This window comes from Medicago sativa, chromosome 6 (assembly GCF_051527215.1).
Source record: "Medicago sativa cultivar Bolivia chromosome 6, Bolivia_mono, whole genome shotgun sequence".
Taxonomy (NCBI): Eukaryota; Viridiplantae; Streptophyta; class Magnoliopsida; order Fabales; family Fabaceae; genus Medicago; species Medicago sativa.
Genome location: NC_140754.1, coordinates 56,244,543 through 56,269,511, shown reverse-complemented (window position 1 = coordinate 56,269,511; position 24,969 = coordinate 56,244,543). Strand labels below are relative to the sequence as shown.

Sequence of the window (24,969 nt, the reverse complement as noted above, 5' to 3'; positions counted from 1 at the left end):
CTCTCTCTGCCAAAATTTCGTGTGAAATGACCAAAATGCCCCTGGGGACTAAAACGACTCAAAATGACTCAGATGCAATTTTAAAACGGATTTTTAACAGGGAATTAAAGCAAGAGCTTTATACAAGCAAACTACAAGACTCAGAGACAATTTTTTAGAATTTTAACAGAATTTTAACACATGAAAAGACTAAAATGCCCCTAAGGGCTAAACTGACCCAAAATTACTTCAAATGCAATTTTTGAAATGGATTTTGACATGGAATTGAAATAAAAACTTATTCAAACAATTGAAAAGACTCAAACAATTTTTCAAAGATTGAAAGAAATTTTAACATAGGAAAGGACTAAAATGCCCTTTTTTCATGAATTTTGCAAATAACATTGAAATAAGATGCAGAGAAAGATGCAATTGATCAAAGACATATCAAATGACTTAGAATGCAAGAAAGATGTTTTTGGATGACTTGAAATGCAAGAAAACATGGACAAATACACAGTTAAAAAGAATTGTAAACCTAAATTGAGAGATAAAGCAGAGTAAAATGTCAGTGTAAGCAATAACAAATTGGCAAATGTTCAAGAATAATAGACATATATCAAAGATGAAAGAGAATTTGAACAAGTATTTTTAGGTCCAAAATTATGGTATAACAGATTCCTTCAACGGAGGAGCCATATGCTATTATCGTGTATCCAACGGTTGAGGGTGAAAACTTTGAAATTAAGCCTGCCCAACTTAAGATGGTGCAGCAATATTATTTTTCGGGATCCCCCGATGAGGATCCCAATCTCCATATCTCAACTTTTTGGCGGCTCACTGTAACATATAAGGCAAACCAAGAAGCCTTAAGACTGCATCTCTTCCCTTTTTCTCTAAAAGACAAGGCTCTTACTTGGTTCCATTCCCTGAGAGTTGGCTCCATCACCTCATGGGACCAAATGAAGCGAGAATTTCTCATCCGTTTCTTTCCCCCATCAAAAATCGGCCGACTAAGGGCAAGGCTTTTCCAATTCTCTCAAAAAGAAAGGGGAATCTCTTCATGATTCATGGGAGCATTTCAAGGAAATGCTTAAACTTTGCCCCCTACATGGATTAGAGGAATGGTTAATTATCCACACTTTTTACAATGGTTTGTCATATGCTACTAAAATCTCTGTTGATGCAGCTGCAGGTGGTGCTCTAATGAACAAGAACTTCGAAACAACTTATGCCTTGATTGAAGACATGGCTCAAAATCTCTTTCTATGGACCGACGAAGAGGTCGTTACAAAGTCTTCATCCCCCAAAAGGAGGGCAGGTATGTACGAAGTCTCTAACTATGATCACCTTGCTTCTAAGATTGATGCACTAACCCACAAATTTGAAAAGCCGAATGTTAGTGCTAGCACTTCTACTTCTACACATCCCTCTTGTAAAACGTGTGGTGAATGTAAACTAGGTAGTGTTGAACAAATAAACTTTATTCAAAACAACCAAGGGGTAAGTTTTAACCAAAATAAAAATCCCTTGGTTCAAGAAACAACACCACCGAGTTATGCAAATGTTCAAAAATTCATTCAAAAGTCTAATCTTGAACTTTTAATGGAAAATTATCCTTTTAATCAAACCGAACAGCTCAAGGAGCTTATGGATCAAACTAGACTTTTGAATGACTCTCTTGCTACGCTTACATCAAAAGTAGACTCTATCTCCTCTCACAACAAAATCTTAGAGACTCAGCTCTCTCAAGTTGTCCAAGAAATTTGCCAACCTAGAATGAACGCTGTTACACTTAGGAGTGGTAAGCAATTAGAGGACCCCTTAAGAGTCAAGCCTGATAAGGTTGAGAAGGAGACTAGCGAACAACAAGGTGAGAAAACTAGGGAAGAGGACAAAAATCCACAAAGTGATGAAGTTACACCACCCCCTTTCAAACCAAAAATTCCTTTCCCTCAGAGATTTGCCAAGTCTAAGCTTGATGAGCAATTTAAAAAGTTCATCGAAATGATGAATAAAATCTACATTGATGTTCCCTTCACCGATGCCCTAACTCAGATGCCTACCTTTGCTAAATTTTTAAAAGAAATTCTTTCAAAAAATAGAAAAATCGAGGAGAGCGAAACAGTGAATCTTACGGAAGAGTGTAGTGCCATCATCCAAAATAAATTGCCACCAAAGCTTAAGGATCTAGGAAGTTTCTCCATACCTTGTGTCATAGGACCTAAAATAGTAAAAAAGGCGATGTGTGACTTAGGAGCTAGTGTTAGTTTAATGCCTTTATCTCTCTATGAAAGGTTGGGATTGGGGGAACTTAAGTCAACAAGGATGACCCTACAATTAGCAGACCGTTCCATTAAGTATCCAGCTGGAATCATAGAGGATGTCCCTGTCAGGGTAGGAGAAATATATATCCCCGCAGATTTTGTTGTGATGGAGATAGAGGAGGATAACCAAGTACCAATACTATTGGGAAGGCCTTTCCTTGCTACCGCTGGATATATAATTGATGTTAAGAATGGTAATTTAGCATTTAATGTTGGTAAGGAAACTGTTGAATTTGAACTTGCTAAGTTAATGAAAAATCCCTCCATTAAGGACTCTTGTTGCATGTTAGATATGATCGACTGTTGTGTGAAAGAATGCTCCTTAGCATCAACTACACATGATGGTTTGGAGACATGTTTGGTAAGTGATGCAGGTACAAAGCTGGAAGGAGATGCCAAAGCTTACGAGGAGTTATTGAATGAAAATCCTCCCGTGAAAGGTTTGGGCTTAGAAGAGCTAGTGAAAGGAGAGCCAGCCCCTCTACCAAAAGAGGCGCCAAATGTGGAGCTTAAACCACTCCCACCAAGCTTGAGGTATGAATTCTTGGGCCCCAACTCAACTTATCCTGTTATTGTGAATGCAAGCTTAAATGAGGTAACTGAAAAATTGCTTTATGTCCTCAAGAAATACCCTAAGGCTATAGATTATACCATTGATGACATTAAAGGAATAAACCCCTCATTATGCACGCATAGGATTCTACTTGGGGAAGACTATAAACCCTCCGTTGAACACCAAAGAAGGCTAAATCCTAATATGAAAGAAGTTGTGAAAAAAGAAGTCTTAAAACTCCTAGATGTAGGTGTTATTTATCCAATTTCTGATTCTAAATGGGTTAGTCCCGTTAAAGTAGTGCCTAAAAAGGGTGGTCTCACAGTTATTAAAAATGATAAAAATGAATCCATTGCAACTAGAAGCATCACCGATTGGAGGATGTGTATTGACTATAGGAAGCTTAACAAAGCAACCCGTAAGGATCACTTCCCACTCCCTTTTATAGACCAAATGTTAGAAAGGTTATCCAAGCATTCACACTTTTGTTACTTAGATGGTTATTCTGGATTCTTCCAAATACCTATTCATCCTAATGACCAAGAAAAAACCACCTTCACATGCCCCTATAGCACTTTTGCCTATAGGAGAATGCCTTTTGGTGTTTGCAATGATCCCGCTACTTTCCAGAGATGCATGATGTCCATTTTTTCTGATTTTGTTGAAAATATAATGGAAGTTTTTATGGATGATTTTTCTGTGCATGGATCTAGTTTTGATAATTGTTTGACTAACCTGGAAAAAGTTTTGGTGAGATGTGAACAGGTGAATTTAGTGTTGAATTGGGAAAAGTGTCACTTCATTTTAAGAGAAGGAATTGTCCTAGGACACTTAGTCTCTGAACGGGGTATTGAGGTAGACAAAGCAAAAATTGAAATTATTGAAAAAATGTTGCCTCCTACCTCGGTCAAAGAAGTAAGAAGTTTCCTAGGACATGCGGGGTTTTACCGTCGTTTCATTAAAGATTTCTCTTCAATTACTAAGCCACTAACAAGCTTGCTCCTAAAGGATGCAGATTTTGTGTTTGATGATGCATGCCTAAAGGCATTTTGCAGGTTGAAAGAAGCTTTGGTGACTGCCCCAATCATACAACCACCGGATTAGAACTTACCTTTTGAAATAATGTGTGATGCAAGTGACTATGCAGTAGGGGCTGTGTTGGAACAAAGAAAAGACAAGAAGATGCATGCCATTTATTATGCAAGTAAGACCCTTGATGGGGCACAGGTAAATTATGCCACAACAGAAAAAGAATTGTTAGCAGTAGTCTATGCTATTGAAAAATTTCGGCCATACTTGGTAGGATCAAAAATCATCATTTACACAGATCACTCGGCAATAAAATATTTGTTAAACAAGAAAGATGCCAAGCAGAGGTTGATCCGATGGATTTTGATCCACCAAGAATTTGACTTTGAAATAAAAGATAAAAAGGGTATCAAAAATGTTGTAGCTGATCACTTGTCCCGCCTTAGGGAAACCAATGAGGATGAGTTGCCCTTGGATGATTCATTCCCAGATGACCAACTCTTCTTATTGGCACAAACTAACGCACCTTGGTATGCAGATTTTGTTAACTTTCTTGCAGCTAGAGTACTACCACCTGGATTGAGCTACCAACAAAAGAAGAAGTTTTTTCATGACCTCAAACATTACTATTGGGATGAACCTTACCTTTTCAAAAGAGGCTCGGATGGGATCTTCATAAGATGCATTCCTGAAAACTAGGTAAGTAGTATTCTAAACCATTGCCACTCCTCTTCTTATGGTGGCCACGCCAGTACTCAAAAGACTTCTTTCAAAATTCTTCAATCTGGTTTCTGATGGCCATCACTTTTCAAAGATGTTCATCAATTCGTTTCTAAATGTGACAAATGTCAACGCACCGGTAACATTACTAAGAGAAATGAAATGCCCTTAAACAACATTTCTTGAAGTCGAAATTTTCGATGTATGGGGAGTTGACTTCATGGGACCTTTCCCCTCTTCTTTTGGAAATCAGTACATATTGGTGGCAGTTGACTATGTGTCCAAATGGGTTGAGGCTGTTGCCTCTCCCACTAATGATGCACATGTTGTTATAAAGTTTTTCAAAAAGATTATCTTTCCAAGGTTTGGAGTGCCAAGGGTTGTAATAAGCGATGGAGAGTCTCACTTCATTTCTAAACTTTTCGAAAAACTTTTACAGAAGTATGGAGTGAAACACAAAATTGCTACACCCTATCACCCATAAACTAGTGGACAAGTTGCGGTCTCTAATAGACAAATAAAGGTTTCTAACTCTAGGAAGGATTGGTCAAGTAAGCTCGACGATGCTCTTTGGGCCTATAGAACGGCTTACAAAACTCCGATTGGAATGACACCTTTTAAACTAATCTATGGAAAATCCTGTCACCTTCCGGTTGAACTTGAGCACAAAGCCTATTGGGCAGTAAGAAGCCTCAACTTAGATCCCAATCTAGCTGGTCAAAAGAGAAAACTTGAGTTAAGTGAGTTAGAAGAACTTAGGATTGATGCTTATGAAAATGCCCGTATTTACAAAGAAAGAACTAAAAATTGGCATGACAAGCATATCCACAAAAGGAACTTCAAGAGCGGTGATATTGTGCTGCTCTTTAACTCTAGGTTAAGGCTCTTTCCAGGTAAGTTAAGATCAAGGTGGTCTGGCCCGTTTAAGGTTCGCAATGTCTACCCTTATGGGGCAATTGAAATTTTTTCTGAAAAGTCTGGACCTTTCAAAGTTAATGGCCAAAGACTAAAGATTTATAATGCAGGTGAAGCTGTTGAAGAAGAGACAATCCTAGCCCTCCCAGATCCTCCTTGAGGAACTACTCTTTCATCTTTCGTCAAGTAGTGACATTAAAAGAGTGCTTCGTGGGAGGCAACCCACGCATTTAATTGCTTTTCCTATTATTTCCCTTTGTTTTGTAGGTAATTGTCCAACCATGATTCGAGAAAAAGAGGCAGAATTGAAGATCAACTACCAGAAGGTTGGCACGGCCCGTGCCAAGGTTGGCACGGCCGTGCCAGTAAAAAAACTCACAATTCCACCATTTTGGCAGAATGATGGCACGACCCATGCTGAGGTTGGCACGGCCGTGCCAGCTTACAGACTCAAAAAAATTAATTTTTCTGTTTTTTTTTTTGCACATTGTGAGCTTTCCGCATCCCTTCTTTCTTCTTCTTCTTCTTCTTCTTCTTCTTCTTCTTCTTCTTCTTCTTCTTCTTCTTCTTCTTCTCTTTTAAATTTCTTTTTCTTTTGAATCATTGAGGACAATGCTTCCCCTAAGTGTGGGGGGGGGGGCCTAATAAAGTGTCTAGAGTCGTAGTGTTTCCAAACTCCCTTCAATTTTATTCTTTTGTTTTGTTTTTATAGCGAAAGGCATGATTAGTAGCTTGTTTTTAATGCAAAATATGGCATAATTTTTTTTGTTTTGTCTATTCTTTAAAGGTTGTTTCTTGTACATGAAAGTGGTTTCTTGCGTTTTTTGTGTTCTTGCTATACCCACATCTTGTTTTATTGTGAAAGATCTCCAATGAGAAAAGCACCCAGTTGCAATATTTGAGCGAGTGTATGAGTAGGTATTTTAAGGAGCACGTTCTATCTTTAGTGTTAACTTAGACCCTTAAAAGTCTTTAGAGTAAAAGTAGTATAAGTTTGTGTGGGAAAATAATCAATTATGCTTTATTGTGTTATTCTCTTGATTGTTAAAGTTAAATGGGGCGGGAGAATGGCACCAACATGTGTGGGAAAGGACAATCCCTAACTTCCTAATTGTGGTGGTGACTCCCTAATTTGAACTTAAGTTCCAAATCCCTCAAATGAGGAAAATAAATTCATCAATGCTAGGGGGAAAGGACGATTACGTCCAAAAAGACGTCCTACGCGGAGATGAAATCAAAATTTTGCAGCACTGCTTAGGGTGATTTTGAATCTAGGGGGAAAGTACAATTACATCCAAAAAGACTTCCTATGAGGATAGATAGCCCCTAATCACCTGCAGCCTCTTTGTGCTTAAATTGTTAATTTAATTTAATTTTAACTAAATTCCCATCACTCTTATATGAAATGAAGAAAGGACTTTTCTCGGTTAATTTAGCATTAAGGATTGAACATGTTCCTCATAATATCTGTCTTATACAGGAGCAAGAAAAAGGTTGGACTGCACACATACACTCACTTGAGACTTGATGTTGGGTTGAATAGGTTCACGAGGAATGTTTGAAATTGTGATTAGTGTACTTGAAACAAAACCTTCAAAGAGACATGTTGTTTTCAATTGCATTGCCATAATTAATCTTTTTGTTGCTGCTATTTCCATTGCCTTTTGCTTGAGGACAAGCAAAAATTCAAGTGTGGGGGAGTTTGATGAGTCATAATTTAGTCTGTTTTAATGCATTATTTAGTACCGTTTTATTTAGATTTAGTTTTATTTTATTTTAGTTTTATTTCCTTTTTGAATATTTTACTTCAAATTGCATTTTATTTTATTTTAGGAACGAATATATGGTGGAAGGTGTCTTCGAGCAAAAGAAAGAGCACTGGAGCAAATACAGTGCAAAAATACGAAGATACGGAGACAAAAATGTATCTCCACAAAGTCAGAAGCATGGCACGGCCCGTGCCAACATGTGGCACATCCGTGCCACCCTCCAGGAGCTCTTTTGCTGCTTTTCTTCAAGCCCAAGTTACTCTGTTGTAGTTTTACTAATTAGCCCTTATAGTTGCTTAGATTTTAAGTCAATTGTAAATCTATATATAGAGGAGCACTCCATCATAAACATTCACCTTTCCTTAGAATATTTTAGTGAATTATTTCAATAAAGTTCTTTTATTTCCTTTACTTTCTTTCTTGCAATTTATTTTATTGCTTTCTCTCTTCTTCCCCCATGTCTACGATTACATGAGTGAGTAGACTTCTTTGTCTTGGGATTGTTGGATAAGTCTAATGACGTAATCCGAGTCAAGACAAGCCTTAAACCCTAATTATATGTTACCTTAATTCCTAATCTAAATTCACCGCTTTAACATGAATTAACTATTATCAAACTGTGGAAGCGAACGCGGAGGGTTTGATAATCGTTAATTCATCATCTCAAATATCAATTCATAAAGCGAACGCGGAGCTTTGATATTCGAACAAGTGAATTTAGACAAGGTTTGCGAAACATGAGAATAGTCTAGCAAACCTTGAGACATATAAAGTTTCGATCTTCAAGGGTCCCAAAGGCAATCACCCATGAGAATAGGTGTGGTTGTTGGAGGGATACACTCACTGACTTCGAGAGAAGCTTTGATACGCTAAAGAGAAACTTGTCTTTAGAAATTAAGAATAACGTAGAATTTTAAGTTTAAGGCTTGATTGTGAAGGATTCGTTGTTATGACGAACCAATGATCCCAAGGCTCTTTTTTTTATTATTGTTATTTACCTTCAGAAACTAAACCTCCCTTTTTTATAACTTTTCTTCTCTTCTAATCATTCTTTTAAAGTTAGTTAAATTGAACAACTCCCTAGCAGAACGATACTCTTTTACTATTACTTCGATAGACCGTGCACTTGCGGTTTGGCCTATCAAGCGTTTGCGTGGCAAGGAGATCGTTTTGGTTAAAGTGATATGGGTTGAACCAACTGGTGAGAGTGGCACTTGGGAATCAGAGAGTAGGATGAAGGTTTCGTATCCGGAGTTGTTTCCTTCAGGTAATTTTCGAGGGCGAAAATTCTTTTTAGTGGGGGAAAGTTGTAGCAGCTCCATTTTTCGCTAGATTTATTTTATTATTTATTTAATTGCTTTTATGTGCATTTGTATGTGCTCGTATGTGATTATTTGCCTCTGTGCGTATTTTGGTTGGGAATTGTAGAATTCGGTGTTAGAAGGGTATTTTAGTCATTTTGGACTTAGGGGCATTTTGGTAATTTTAACAGTAGGGGCATTTTATGTGCATTTGTATGTGCTCGTATGTGATTATTTGTAATTTTGCTGAGGATTATTTTTAGTGCTTAGTGAGAGTTATTATTTTACTAAGCCACTAGAGAGAGTGTAGTAATGATTTTATTATCAGTAGGTGACCGTTAGTATTACATTTTACTGTTAAGTGAGTAGTAACATTTTGGAGTTAGATTAGTAATGGGTTAGGTCCATTAAGGCATTGTGAGTTGAGTCCAATTAAATAGAACCTATATAAACTCTAGTTTGTAGAGAAATAGAGTTTTACCAACATTTTCACAATTGAGAAGAGATAGAGATAGAGAGAAGATAAGGGTTGAAGAGGAAGATCTAGAGAGAGCTAGAGGGAGCTAGAGATTCAAGCTTTGGGAGCTGAAGGGAAGCCGTGGTTGATTTTGTGAAGAATTAAGGTAAGGGGGTTAGACTTTAATCATAATTAATAGTTGTTATTCCTTCCTAATTCTTTGATCAAGCGGTTAATTTGATTTTTGGTTGTAGAAATTCGTGCTTAATTTTGATGACATGATTCTATGCATGAATTGAATGTTAATTGTGTTGTTGTTGAATTTGTATGTCAAAATGGGTTTATATGCATATGACATGTTCTTGGGTTAGGTCGATGATGAATAATGTTGTGGTGGTTACTGTAACACCCTACTTCTAATAAGCGGTAAAACGCGCGAATATACAAATATATTCTAGAAATAGATGCTACGTCATCAAAACAAAAGCAGCATACATGTATAAATTGTCAAATTCCATAAACATAGCAGCGGAACATATAAAAACCATATGAGTAACATCTCCACATCTCATGACAATAAATACATCTCTCAGATACAAACAATGTCTTAACTCCAACAAGATAATCAAAATAAGATCCAACATGCAAGTACTACCCTAGATCAGAGCCCTAATCTAGACACTTGCATATAAAAAGTAGGAACTCCGCTCCTCGGCAACATCAAGCACACAATCTAAGCACCCTGCACTCCATCTACCCGTCCATACGGAAAGGCAGGTGGTAAACCACTGAGGGTTAGCATTACATCATCATAATCCATGTAACAGCCCGATTTTCGCTAGTTTTTATTTTAATTATTTATTTGTGTTTGTTATATGTGCTCTTATGTGATTATCTGCCTCTTTGTGTATTTTTGGTTGGGATTCGTAGAATTCGGTGTTAGAAGGGTATTTTAGTCATTTTGGACTTAGGGGTAGTTTGGTCATTTTGAGAGTAGGGGTAATTTTGTAATTTTGAACGAGGATTATTTTTAATGTTTATTAGGAGTATTATTTTACCAAGTTACTAGAGAGGGTGTAGTAATTATTTTAATTACCATTAAGTGACCGTTAGTGTTATAATTTACCATTAAGTGAGTAGTGACATTTGAGTGTTAGAATAGAAATGGGTTAGACCCATTAAGGTTTAAGAGATAAGCCCAATTGAGTAGAGCTAGTATATAAACTCTAGTTGTTGGTGAAACTAGGTTTTACAAACATTTTATCATTTCATTTCATTTGAGAGAAGAGATAGAGATAGAGAGAAGAAAGGGTTTGAAGAGATTGAAGAGGAAGGCTAGAGCTAGAAGAGGGATTCATCATCTAGGAGCTAAATTGAAGCTTGGGTTAGAGATTCTTGGTGTTAGAGGTAAGAGGGTTAGATTTCAACCATAATTCATATCTTTTTCTCTTTACCCATTTTGTTAAATTGATGAATTGAATCTAATTGTTGTAAAATTCGTGCATAATTGTTGTTGTTATGTTTGAGAACATGATTTATATGATAATTGCATGTTAGTATGTGAATTAACATGTTTAAATGCATAGTTGTTGGTGCTTTGTGTTCTTGAGCAAGTTTGATGAGAAATGAAGTTGTGATAATGAATTGTGCATGAATTTGTGTTCATTAGTTGTTGTTATTGATTTGAAACACGTTGTTGTTGGATTGGTGCCTTGGGTATTAAGATTGATGATTGGATGAAGAGATTTTGGGTTGTTGTTGAAAGTTGAGGAAGTGATGATATTTTGGTGAATTTTGTTATGTTGATGAATTTGATGTGTTGATGTGTTAATCTCAAAACTTATGCAAGTTTAAGTGTTTTGAAGTTTATGTGACCTATGAACATCTTTGGGATTGAGTTTTGAGGTTGGGATGATCAAAATTGGGATTTTGGGGTAAAAAGCGGTTGGAACCGTCACATTTTGAACTGCTGTGAAGCCCAGAATCGGCCACCGATTTGCCAAAATCGCCCACCGATTTCTGGGTTGATTTTCCAGTTTTGACTCAGGAAAAATCGGCCACCGATTTCCCAAAATCTGCCACCGATTTTGTCAGGCAAATCTGGGAAATATTCACATTTTTCACCCTTTTTCGTTATGAATTGGCTTTTGGTGTAAACATGAAAGTTGTAGATAATTTTGTTAGCTTTCCAATGGCTTTGGTTTGACTTGAAAATGATGTTTGGTTTTTGAGTTATGATGAAAATGCTCCAAGGAGGTCTTAGAGACATTTTACGAAAAATCCGCATAACTATTTCTAAGTCGACCCAAACCTTATGGATTGCTTCTAAACTTCGAAACTTGAGTTTTATGAGTTCAATAAAGGTGTTTAATGGTATTTAAACTATGATGTGGTGAATCTAACTTGTTTTGATTTGAAAATGGAAATTTTTGTGAAAAGTGATAAAGGGAGACGAACTTTGTGATTTTTATGAATTCATCGTTTTTGGCCGATGAAATGCTTATGTAATCTCTACTGCACATATGTGTGACTTGAGAGGATACATGGCATAGGCTATTGAACTCGTTTACTTGGTTTTGGCTTAGGTGCTCAATTATTGTCAATATTGTGATTTATGAGACGAACTTGATTGAAAATGATCATTGAGGGCCAATTGCTTATGAACCCTCTATGATTAGATTGATATGATTATGAGATGATGTATGAATGGTTGTTAGGTGATGAATATGATGTTTGTGATCATATGTTGTGATTGTTCTTTTATTTGGAATGTAAGGAACTATGTGGAGATATGAACTATATGATATAGTTGGATGATGATTATAGCCGTTGACTTATAGCCGTTGATTATAGCCGTTGAATTGTTGTGAACATATGCATAGTGAATTGAGTCATATGTTCATGCATCATATGTCGTGTCGGATGTTATATCCATATTGCCGTTGACCGGATACTTGTATCCATATTGCCGTTGATTATAGCCGTTGATAATGATGTTTTTGTTGCATCATAAGGTGACGACCTTGGAGGAGTTTGGTACCACATGCATCTAGAAGAGTCTAGAATATTGCATGCATTTGATTAGTTGATGAGTTGTGACATATTTGAATATGTGACTTGGTGAATTGTGCATGGGTGAAATTTGGTGAACGTTGTGATTATGTGGATTGATGTATATGTAGATTGGTGGATTTTGTTGATGGTTGTGAATAATTGAACTATGTTCTAATTGCATGTCTTATTTGTTTGTGCTTATACACTTGGTGAATCAATTGATGATGGTTATTTTAATAATAATGATGAGGTGAGATTTGTATATGTATATATACGTATATGATGTGGTGATGTTCTTTGATAATGATGATGGCTTGCTTATAACTTCGATATGATGAATTGTACTTGTTGAGATAAGCATGCTAGATGAGTAATGAAGTGAGTAATGTTTTCATTGATTGATGTTGATAAATGATGAGCTTTTGTTGATGACTTGATTAGAGGTTGAATATGCATGCTATGCTATGATAATCATGTGATAGCCTGAAATGTAAGTGATGGGGGATAATAATAATCATGTGATGCTAGTGTTCTAGGAGGGAGGGTTATGTATACGTGATACGTGTATGATACACTTGTTGATATGAACTTGGAATGATGATATGGAATGGTTTGAATGGTATGAGAATCATGAATACTGTGAATACATGTATGATTTGTTATTTTGTATTCTTGAATATATCTTTCATTTCCAATGTTCTTGTTTAAATCTTTTATGGATTATGATGATGTAATGCTAACCCTCAGTGGTCTATGGTGGACCAACTACCTCTCTGTATGGATGGGTAAACGGCGTGCAGGATGCTTAGTTGTTTGCTTGTTGATTCCGAGGAGTGGAGTTCCTCTTTTTCATGCAAGTGTCTAGATTAGGGCTCTGATCTAGGGTAGTCCTTGCATGTTGTTTTATTTTGACTATGTATCTTGGAGTTGGAGAATACAATTGTATTTTGTTGAGATCTGGAGATCTTTTATGATTTTTAAGTATGTCCGCTGCTATGTTGTGTAACATGATCTTAATGCATGTATGTATTATGGTTTATTCGAAGACGTAGCATCTATTTCTAGAATATGGTTGTATATTCGCGCGTTTTATCGCTTATTAGAAATAGCGTGTTACAAGTTGGTATCAGAGCCGTGGTCGGTCTTGTCCAGACCAAAACCGGTTGATTTTCCTGTTTGTATGCGACATGTACGGAAGTACTGTCGGTACTTGTTGTGTTGTTCCGTTTTTTTTAGGTGGGCTTGAGCTTAGTGGGGGAGTAGCAGGTTGCTTCAGGTTTGTTGGTCTGGCAAGGGAAGGTATCTTTGGCTGCGGAGGCTCAGTTGGTTGTGGGTTGTGTTAAGGTTCCTGTTGATTTTGAGTTGGATCTTGTGTGTCTTCCATTGAAGCATATGGACGTAATTTTCGGTATGGATTGGATGTTGACTTTTGGTGTTAACATTAATTGTTTGACCAAGAGTGTAACGTTTTCTAAACCGGTAGCTGAAGAAGGTGGAAGGTTCTGAACCGCGGAGCAAGTGAAGAAGTCTTTGGATGGCGAAGCTTGTGTGTTCAGGATGTTTACTTCCTTGAAGGAAAGTAGTGAGAATGGAGTTGGTGATTTTCCGGTAGTGCAAGAGTTTCCAGAAGTTTTTCCGGACGACATTACCGAATTACCGCCGGAGAGGGAAGTTGAGTTTGCAATTGATTTGGTTCCGGGAACGAGTCCTATCTCGATTGCGCCTTATCGGATGTCTGCATCAGAGTTGGGTGAATTAAAGAAGCAATTGGAAGAGTTGCTTGAGAAACAGTTTATCAGACCGAGTGTTTCTCCATGGGGTGCTCCTGTATTGTTGGTTAAGAAGAAAGATGGAAGCATGAGGTTGTGTGTGGATTATCGGCAGTTGAATAAAGTGACGATTAAGAATCGGTATCCGCTTCTGAGGATTGATGATTTGATGGATCAGTTGGTTGGTGCAGAAGTGTTCAGTAAGATTGATTTGAGGTCAGGATATCATCAGATTAGAGTAAAGGCGGAAGATATATCCAAAGCTGCGTTCAGAACGAGGTATGGACACTATGAGTATTCTGTGATGCCATTTGGAGTATCTAATGCGCCAGGTGTCTTCATGGAGTACATGAATAGAATATTTCATCCTTTTCTGGATCGTTTTGTGGTGGTGTTTATAGATGATATTATGGTGTATTCTAAGTCTGAAGAAGAGCATGCTGAGCATTTGAGGATTGTGTTGGGAGTTTTGAAAGAGAAGAAGCTGTTTGCTAAGTTGTCGAAGTGTGAGTTTTGGTTGCGGGAAGTGAGTTTCCTTGGTCATGTGATTTCTAAAGGTGGCATTGCCGTGGATCCGTCGAAGGTTGATGCAGTGTTGCAGTGGGAATCACCTAAGTCCGTATTTGAGGTTAGAAGCTTTCTTGGATTGGCAGGTTACTATCGGAGGTTCATTGAGGGATTCTCTAAGTTGGCGTTGCCATTGACGCAGTTGACTCGGAAAGGACAAGCTTATGTTTGGGATGCTAAGTGTGAGAAGAGTTTCCAAGAGTTGAAGAAGAGGTTGACGTCAGCTCCAGTGTTGATTTTGCCGAATCCGAAGGAATCGTTTGTTGTGTATTGTGATGCTTCTAAGATGGGTCTTGGTGGTGTGCTTATGCAGAATCGTCAGGTTGTGGCTTATGCTTCGAGGCAGTTGAAAGTGCATGAGAAGAACTATCCGACTCATGATTTGGAATTAGCGGCCGTTGTGTATGTGTTGAAGATTTAGAGGCATTATCTGTATGGTTCTAAGTTTGAGGTGTTCAGTGATCACAAGAGTTTGAAGTATTTGTTTGACCAGAAGGAGTTGAATATGAGGCAGAGGAGATGGTTGGAGTATCTTAAGGATTTTGATTTCCAGTTGAGTTATCATCCTGGAAAGGCCAATGTTGTTGCTGATGCTTTGAGTAGGAAGTCGTTGCATATGCCTGCTTTGATGGTGAAAGAGTTGGAGTTGATCGAACAGTTTAGAGACTTGAGTTTGGTTAGTGAACTGACGCCGGATGGTGTGAGGTTGGGAATGTTGAAGCTGACGAGTAATATTTTGGAAGAGATCGAGAATGGTCAGAAGGAAGATTTGGAACTTGTAGATCGAGTGGTGTTGGTTAATCAAGGCAAAGGTGGAGACTTTAGATTGGATGAGAACGGTGTTTTGATGTTTCGTGATCGTGTTTGTGTGCCAAGTGTTCTTGAGCTTAAGAGACAGATTTTGGAAGAAGGTCATAGAAGTAGTTTGAGTATTCATCCAGGAGCGACTAAGATGTACCAAGATTTGAAGATGTTGTTTTAGTGGCCTGGAATGAAGAAGGATGTTGCAGAGTTTGTGTATGCTTGTTTGGTTTGTCAGAAGTCTAAGATTGAACATCAGAAGCCGTCAGGTTTGATGCAACCGTTGTTTGTGCCAGAGTGGAAGTGGGATAGTATATCAATGGACTTTGTTGGAGCGTTACCGAAGACTGTTAAGGGTTTTGATTCGATTTGGGTGATTGTTGATCGGTTGACGAAGTCGGCACATTTTATTCCTATCAAGACCGGTATGTCTGTGACAAAGTTGGCTGAGATCTACATTGAGCAGATTGTTAGATTGCATGGTGTTCCTTCTAGTATTGTATCGGATCGGGATCCGAGGTTTACTTCTAAATTTTGGGAGAGTTTGCAAGTTGCTTTGGGGACTAAGTTGAGGTTGAGTTCTGCTTATCATCCCCAGACTGATGGTCAGACGGAGAGGACTATTCAGAGTTTGGAAGATTTGTTGAGGGCTTGTGTTTTGGAGCAAGGTGTCAGTTGGGTTGAATGTTTACCGTTGATTGAGTTTACTTACAACAACAGTTTTGATTCTAGTATTGGAATGGCACCGTTTGAGGCTTTGTATGGTCGGAGGTGTAGAACTCCTGTTTGTTGGTATGAGTCAGGAGAGGGTGCTTTGTTAGGACCGGATGTTGTGCAAGAGACTACGGAAAAGGTTAAGATGATCCAAGAGAAGATGAAAGCGTCTCAGAGTAGGCAGAAGAGTTATCATGATAAGAGGAGGAAAGACCTTGAGTTTCAGGTTGGTGATCATGTGTTTTTGAGAGTGAATCCTGTAACCGGTGTTGGACGTGCTTTGAAGTGTCGGAAGTTAACTCCTCGTTTTGTTGGACCGTTTGAGATTATTGAGAAGGTTGGGGTTGTAGCGTATCGGATTGCGTTACCGCCATCTTTATCGAATCTTCATGATGTGTTTCATGTGTCTCAGTTGAGGAAGTATGTGTATGATGCGTCCCATGTGATTCAAGTGGATGATTTGGAAGTAAAGGATAATTTGACCGTTGAGACTTGGCCGGTTAGGATTGAGGATCGTGAAGTGAAGCGTTTGCGTGGCAAGGAAGTCGTTTTGGTTAAAGTGATTTGGGTTGGACCAACCGGTGAGAGTGCCACTTGAGAATCAGAGAGTAGGATGAGGGTTGCGTATCCAGAGTTGTTTCCTTCAGGTAAATTTTTGAGGGCGAAAATTCTTTTTAGTGGGGGAGCGTTGTAACAGCCCGATTATCGCTAGTTTTTATTTTAATTATTTATTTGTGTTTGTTATATGTGCTCTTATGTGATTATCTGCCTCTGTGTGTATTTTTGGTTGGGATTCGTAGAATTCGGTGTTAGAAGGGTATTTTAGTCATTTTGGACTTGGGGGTAGTTTGGTCATTTTGAGAGTAGGGGTAATTTTGTAATTTTGAACGAGGATTATTTTTAATGTTTATTAGGAGTATTATTTTACCAAGTTACTAGAGAGGGTGTAGTAATTATTTTAATTACCATTAAGTGACCGTTAGTGTTATAATTTACCATTAAGTGAGTAGTGACATTTGAGTGTTAGAATAGAAATGGGTTAGACCCATTAAGGTTTAAGAGATAAGCCCAATTGAGTAGAGCTAGTATATAAACTCTAGTTGTTGGTGAAACTAGGTTTTACAAACATTTTATCATTTCATTTCATTTGAGAGAAGAGATAGAGATAGAGAGAAGAAAGGGTTTGAAGAGATTGAAGAGGAAGGCTAGAGCTAGAAGAGGGATTCATCATCTAGGAGCTAAATTGAAGCTTGGGCTAGAGATTCTTGGTGTTAGAGGTAAGAGGGTTAGATTTCAACCATAATTCATATCTTTTTCTCTTTACCCATTTTGTTAAATTGATGAATTGAATCTAATTGTTGTAAAATTCGTGCATAATTGTTGTTGTTATGTTTGAGAACATGATTTATATGATAATTGCATGTTAGTATGTGAATTAACATGTTTAAATGCATAGTTGTTGGTGCTTTGTGTTCTTGAGCAAGTTTGATGAGAAATGAAGTTGTGATAATGAATTGTGCATGAATTTGTGTTCATTAGTTGTTGTTATTGATTTGAAACACGTTGTTGTTGGATGGGTGCCTTGGGTATTAAGATTGATGATTGGATGAAGAGATTTTGGGTTGTTGTTGAAAGTTGAGGAAGTGATGATATTTTGGTGAATTTTGTTATGTTGATGAATTTGATGTGTTGATGTGTTAATCTCAAAACTTATGCAAGTTTAAGTGTTTTGAAGTTTATGTGACCTATGAACATTTTGAACTGCTGTGAAGCCCAGAATCGGCCACCGATTTGCCAAAATCGGCCACCGATTTCTGGGTTGATTTTCCAGTTTTGACTCAGGAAAAATCGGCCACCGATTTCCCAAAATCGGCCACCGATTTTGTCAGGAAAATCTGGGAAATTTTCACATTTTTCACCCTTTTTCGTTATGAATTGGCTTTTGGTAAACATGAAAGTTGTAGATAATTTTGTTAGCTTTCCAATGGCTTTGGTTTGACTTGAAAATGATGTTTGGTTTTTGAGTTATGATGAAAATACTCCAAGGAGGTCTTAGAGACATTTTACGAAAAATCCGCATAACTATTTCTAAGTCGACCCAAACCTTATGGATTGCTTCTAAACTTCGAAACTTGAGTTTTATGAGTTCAATAAAGGTGTTTAATGGTATTTAAACTATGATGTGGTGAATCTAACTTGTTTTGATTTGAAAATGGAAATTTTTGTGAAAAGTGATAAAGGGAGACGAACTTTGTGATTTTTATGAATTCATCGTTTTTGGCCGATGAAATGCTTATGTAATCTCTACTGCACATATGTGTGACTTGAGAGGATACATGGCATAGGCTATTGAACTCGTTTACTTGGTTTTGGCTTAGGTGCTCAATTATTTTCAATATTGTGATTTATGAGACGAACTTGATTGAAAATGATCATTGAGGGCCAATTGCTTATGAACCCTCTATGATTAGATTGATATGATTATGAGATGATGTATGAATGGTTGTTAGGTGATGAATATGATGTTTGTGATCATATGTTGTGATTGTTCTTTTATTTGGAATGTAAGGAACTATGTGGAGATATGAACTATATGATATAGTTGGATGATGATTATAGCCGTTGACTTATAGCCGTTGATTATAGCCGTTGAATTGTTGTGAACATATGCATAGTGAATTGAGTCATATGTTCATGCATCATATGTCGTGTCGGATGTTATATCCATATTGCCGTTGACCAGATACTTGTATCCATATTGCCGTTGATTATAGCCGTTGATAATGATGTTTTTGTTGCATCATAAGGTGACGACCTTGGAGGAGTTTGGTACCACATGCATCTAGAAGAGTCTAGAACATTGCATGCATTTGATTAGTTGATGGGTTGTGACATATTTGAATCTGTGACTTGGTGAATTGTGCATGGGTGAAATTTGGTGAACGTTGTGATTATGTGGATTGATGTATATGTAGATTGGTGGATTTTGTTGACGGTTGTGAATAATTGAACTATGTTCTAATTGCATGTCTTATTTGTTTGTGCTTATACACTTGGTGAATCAATTGATGATGGTTATTTTAATAATAATGATGAGGTAAGATTTGTATATGTATATATACGTATATGATGTGGTGATGTTCTTTGATAATGATGATGGCTTGCTTATAACTTCGATATGATGAATTGTACTTGTTGAGATAAGCATGCTAGATGAGTAATGAAGTGAGTAATGTTTTCATTGATTGATGTTGATAAATGATGAGCTTTGTTGATGACTTGATTAGAGGTTGAATATGCATGCTATGCTATAATAATCATGTGATAGCCTGAAATGTAAGTGATGGGGGATAATAATAATCATGTGATGCTAGTGTTCTAGGAGGGAGGGTTATGTATACGTGATACGTGTATGATACACTTGTTGATATGAACTTGGAATGATGATATGGAATGGTTTGAATGGTATGAGAATCATGAATACTGTGAATACATGTATGATTTGTTATTTTGTATTCTTGAATATATCTTTCATTTCCAATGTTCTTGTTTAAATCTTTTATGGATTATGATGATGTAATGCTAACCCTCAGTGGTCTATGGTGGACCGCCTACCTCTCTGTATGGATGGGTAGACGGCGTGCAGGATGCTTAGTTGTTTGCTTGTTGATTCCGAGGAGTGGAGTTCCTCTTTTTCATGCAAGTGTCTAGATTAGGGCTCTGATCTAGGGTAGTCCTTGCATGTTGTTTTATTTTGACTATGTATCTTGGAGTTGTTGATATATTCTGTTATTTGGGATTTGGAGAATACAATTGTATTTTGTTGAGATCTGGAGATGTTTTATGATTTTTAAGTATGTCCGCTGCTATGTTGTGTAACATGATCTTAATGCATGTATGTATTGTGGTTTATTCGAAGACGTAGCATCTATTTCTAGAATATGGTTGTATATTCGCGCGTTTTACCGCTTATTAGAAATAGGGTGTTACAATCCATATAAGAAGACATAGCATTCACGAAACATCAAAACACCGTTCTCACCCATCTTGAAGTCTCCACCCTTACCTTGATTAACCAACACCACTCGATCCACAAGTTCCAAATCTTCCTTCTGTCCATTCTTGATCTCTTCCAAAATATTACTAGTCAGCTTCAAAATTCCCAACCTCATACCATCCGGCGTCAACTCACTAACCAAACAAATCTAGAAACTGTTAAATCAATTCCAATTCCTTAACCATCAAAGCAAATATATGCAACGACTTCCTACTCAAAGCATCAGCAACAACATTCGCCTTCCCAGGGTGATAACTCAACTGAAAGTCAAAATCCTTAAGATACACCAACCATCTTCTCTGCCTCATATTCAACTCCTTCTGGTCAAACAAATACTTCAAACTTAGAACCATACAGATAATGCCTCCAAATCTTCAACACATACACAACAACCGTTAATTCCAAGTAGTGAGTCGGATAAATCTTCTCATGCACTTTCAACTGCCTTGAAGCATAAGCCACACCTGACGATTCTGCAAAAGCACACCACCAAGATCCATCTTAGAAGCATCACAATACACAACAAATGATTCCTTCGGATTCGGAAAAATCAACACTAGAGCTGAAGTCAACCTCTTCTTCAACTCTTGGAAACTCTTCTCACACTTAGCATCCCAAACATAAGTTTGCCCTTTCCGAGTCAACTGCGTCAATGGCAACGCCAACTTAGAGAATCCCTCAATGAACCTCCGATAATAACCTGCCAAACCAAGAAAGCTTCTAACTTCAAAAACAGACTTAGGTGATTCCCACTGCAACACTACATCAACCTTCGACGGATCCACCACAATACCACCTTTAGAAATCACATGACCAAGGAAACTCACTTCCCGCAACCAAAACACACACTTCGACAACTTAGCAAACAACTTCTTCTCCTTCAAAACTCCCAACACAATCCTCAGATGCTCGACATGCTCTTCTTCCGACTTCGAATACACCAAATTTAATCGATAAACACCACCACAAAACGGTCCAGAAAAGGATGAAATATTATATTTAAATATTCCATGAAGACACCTGGCGCATTAGACAATCCAAATGGCATCATAGAATACTCATAGTGTCCATACCTCGTTTGGAACGCATATTTGGATATATCTTCCGCCTTGACTCTAATCTGATGATATCTTGATCTCAAATCAATCTTGCTGAACAATTCTACACCAACCAACTGATCCATCAAATCATCAATCCTCGAAAGCGGATACCGATTCTTGATTGTCACTTTGTTCAACTGCCGATAATCCACACACAACTTCATGCTTCCATCCTTCTTCTTAACTAGCAACACAGGAGCACCCCACGAAGAAACACTCGGCCTGATAAACTACTTCTCAAGCAACTCTTCCAACTGCTTCTTCAATTCACCCAACTCTGATGCAGACATCTGATATGGCGCAATCTAAATAGGACTCATTCCTGGTACCAAATCAATTGCAAACTTAACTTCCCTCTCCGATGGTAACTCGGTAATGTCGTCCGAAAAAACTTCTGGAAACTCTGGCACTACCGGCAAATCACTGACTCCTTTCTCACTACTTTCCTTCAAGGAAGCGAACATCATGAACATACTAGCTTCATCGTCCAAAGACTTCTTCACTTGTTCCGCGGTCAAGAACTTCCCACATTCCTCAGCTTCCGGCTTAGGAAACGTTACACTCTTGGTCAAACAATTAATGTTAACACCAAAAGATAACATTCAGTCCATACCAAAAATCACGTCCATATGCTTCAACGGAAGACACAAGATCCAACTCAAAATCAACAAGAACCTTAACACAAACCACAACCAATTGAGCCTCTACTGTAACAGCCCGATTTTTGCTAGTTTTATTTTATTATTTATTTGTGTGTATTATATGTGCTCATGTGTGATTATTTGCCTCTGTGTGTATTTTTGATTGGGAATTGTAGAATTCGGTGTTAGAAGGGTATTTTTGTCATTTTGGACTTGGGGGCATTTTGGTCGTTTTGAGAGTAGGGGTAATTTTGTAATTTTGGTTGAGGATTATTTTTAGTGCTTAGTGAGAGTTATTATTTCACCAAGTTACTAGAGAGGGTGTAGTCATTATTTTATTTACCGGTAAGTGACCGTTAGTGTGATGTTTTACCGTTAATTGAGTTAAACCATTTTTGGGTGTTAGAATAAAAATGGGTTAGGCCCATTAAGGTGTGGTGAGTTAAGCCCAATTAAGGGAGCCTATATAAACTAATGTTAGTGGAGAGATAGGGTTTTACTACATTTTTCAATTGAGAAGATAGAGGCTAGAGAGGAGAACAAGAACAAGGGCTAGAGCTAAAAGAGGGGATTCATCATCTAGGAGCTAAATTGAAGCTTGGGTTAGAGAATCTTGGTGCTAGAGGTAAGAGGGTTATGCTTCACTCATAATTTCATAACTTTTTCTTTTTACCCATTTTGTGAAATTGATGAATTGAACCTAAATGTTGTGAATTCGTTCATGATTGTTATTGCTATGTTTGAGAACATGATTTGCATGATATTTGTATGTGATTATGTGAATTAACATGATGAAATGAATAAATATGGGTATATTGTGTTCTTGAGCAAATTTGATGAGAAATGAGGTTGTGATGTTTAATTGTGCATGAATTCGTGTTCAATAGTTCTTGTTGATGATTGTTGAACTATTAGAATCGAATTGGTGTAACTGGAATCGTTGTTTAAGGATTCATGAGGAGATTTGTGGTTATGTTGGTATTTTGAAAAAATTTTGTGATTTTGATGAAATGAGTTATGTTGTTGTTCCTAATGCTTGAATCATGTTTGACTAAGTGTATTGAACCTCTTTTGACCCATAAACACTTTCTGGAACTTGGTTTGGGAGTTGGGGGATTTGAAAAATGGGATTTTGGGTGAAAATGGTGTGAAATCCCGTAACTGCTGAAGAAATTCGCCAGAATTTCGCTAATAGCGAAACTGTCTGGAGTTTTTTCGCTAATCGCAAAAATTGAGCTAATAGCGAAAATTAAGCTAATAGCGAAATTGCCCATAAACAGTTTTTCAATTTTGTTTGTTTTGATCTTTTGGGGACCAATCCAATACTTCTAAAATGTTTTTTTAGACTTAATTAACATCTGTTTATACCTTTAATCCTACTGGAACATGATTTGAATTAGTTTGGACTTGAATTTGTGAAAATCGTCTAACTTTTATAAAAATGGTCCAAACGTCGATTTTTCCAAAAACTCGTTTTTCTCCGGAGTTTGTGGTGGGATTAAAGTTGTATATTGTTCATATGATTTCTAAAATTGGTTGTGATTGGTTTCATCAAGTAGTAAATTGTTTTGCTTTGAAAATGAGAATTTTTGTGAAAAGTGATAAAGTGAGACGAAATTTGAGTTTTTCATGAATTCATCGTATTTGGCCGAGGAAATGCTTATGTAACCTCTACTGCACATATATGTGACTTGTGAGAACACATGGCATAGGCAATTGAGCTTGTTTACTTGGTTTTGACTTAAATGCTCAATTACTTGAAATATTTTGACTTTGAGAGACGAATTTGATTGAAAAATGATTTTTGAGAGCCTATTGCTTATCAACCTTTTATGAATGGATTAATATGATTATGAGATGATGTATGAATGTTGTTGAGTGAGGAATATGATGTGTGTGATCATATGTTGTATTTGTTCCTTTATTTGGATTGTAAGGAATTATGTGTAAATGTGGTAACTATATGTTGATTCATATGAAGATGATTGTTGGTGTATTTACGTGACAACTACATCTTACTTGTGTTGTGAATGTGTTGGTGATTGTATATATGTTATGTGGTGGATTGTTGTTGATTGCATATATACAAGTATTGTTGATGTTGAGGTGAATTGTTTGTGTGAACATATGCATTGTAGTTGAGTCATATGTTCATGCATACATGACTGATGGTGGTGGATTTTATTTCCAATTGAGGTGATTACAATGTTTTTGTTGCATCGAAGGTGACGACGTGGAGGTGTTTTGGTACCACATGCATCTAGATGAGTCTAGAGCCATTACATAAATTGTTGGTGAATTGAATTGCATTGACATGTGCTTGATGGTTGCATTGCTAATTGTAATGGTGAATTGAATTGTTAATTGTTAATTGTCAAGGTGAATTTGTAATATGCGTATGATACACTTGTTGATATGAACTTGGAATGATGGTAATGAATGATATGAATGTTGTGGATACTTGTGAGTATGTGTATATTTATTAATCATCATGCTTGAATGTATATTTCAATTCCAATGTTCTTGATTAAGTCTTAAATGGATTATGAAGATGTAATGCTAACCCTTAGTGGTTTACCACCTACCTTTCTGTATGGACGGGTAAATGGAGTGCAGGATGCTTAGTTTCTTTGCTTGATGATTCCGAGGAGTGGAGTTCCTCTTTATATGCAAGTGTCTAGATTATGGCTCTGATCTAGGGTAGTTCTTGCATGTTGTTTTATTTGACTATGTATTTTGGAGTTGAGATGTACTTGTTAATTGAGATTTGGAGAATACATTTGTATTATGTTGAGATTTGAAGATGTTTAAGAATTACATGTATGTTCCGCTGCTATGTTATGTAACAAGATCTTTATGCATGTATGTTTGAATTCAAAGATGTAGCATCTATTTCTAGAATATGTTTGTATATTCGCGCGTTTTACCGCTTATTAGAAATAGGGTGTTACAAGTTGGTATCAGAGCCGTGGTCAGTTTTGTCCGGACTAATAGACTAATAGATTAGTAGACTAGTGTTTGTTGATTTACCCTGTTAGTATGCAAATGGTAATGAGCTACCTTCGGTACTTGTTAGTTGTGCTATTGTTCTTATCTGTTGGTTGGTTTTGTGTAGAAATGATATGGCTGGTGGTAGAGGTGATGAAGCGACTGCAAAGGCTTTGACTGCAATGGCATAAGTGTTCGCTCAGGCTAATGAGAAGGCGGCAGTTGGTC

General features: G+C 37.2%; 1 protein-coding gene and 1 non-coding gene across 2 annotated transcripts; one reads left to right on the top strand and one right to left on the bottom strand.

The window, feature by feature from the left end:
• Nucleotides 1–989: 989 nt before the first annotated feature.
• LOC146915800 (small nucleolar RNA R71) lies at nt 990–1,097 on the bottom strand. Its single transcript, XR_015017208.1, has one exon. It is a non-coding gene; the product is annotated as a small nucleolar RNA R71 (small nucleolar RNA).
• Nucleotides 1,098–1,227: 130 nt separating this feature from the next.
• On the top strand, nt 1,228–24,932 carry LOC146915799 (uncharacterized). The gene is made up of 4 exons (XM_085721443.1): nt 1,228–2,049; nt 2,095–2,591; nt 5,835–5,888; nt 24,869–24,932. Exons 1-4 carry the CDS (start codon nt 1,228–1,230, stop codon nt 24,930–24,932), a joined length of 1,437 nt encoding a protein of 478 aa, XP_085577569.1.
• The last annotated feature ends 37 nt before the right edge of the window (nt 24,933–24,969 follow it).

Coding starts and splice junctions, on each gene's coding strand:
- LOC146915799 (XM_085721443.1), top strand. CDS start 1,228: ATGGCTCAAAATCTCTTTCTATGGACCGACGAAGAGGTCGTTACAAAG. Junction 2,050..2,094: donor TAACTCAGATGCCTACCTTT/GCTAAATTTTTA, acceptor AGAAAAATCGAG/GAGAGCGAAACAGTGAATCT. Junction 5,889..24,868: donor AGGTTGGCACGGCCGTGCCA/GTAAAAAAACTC, acceptor GGTTTTGTGTAG/AAATGATATGGCTGGTGGTA.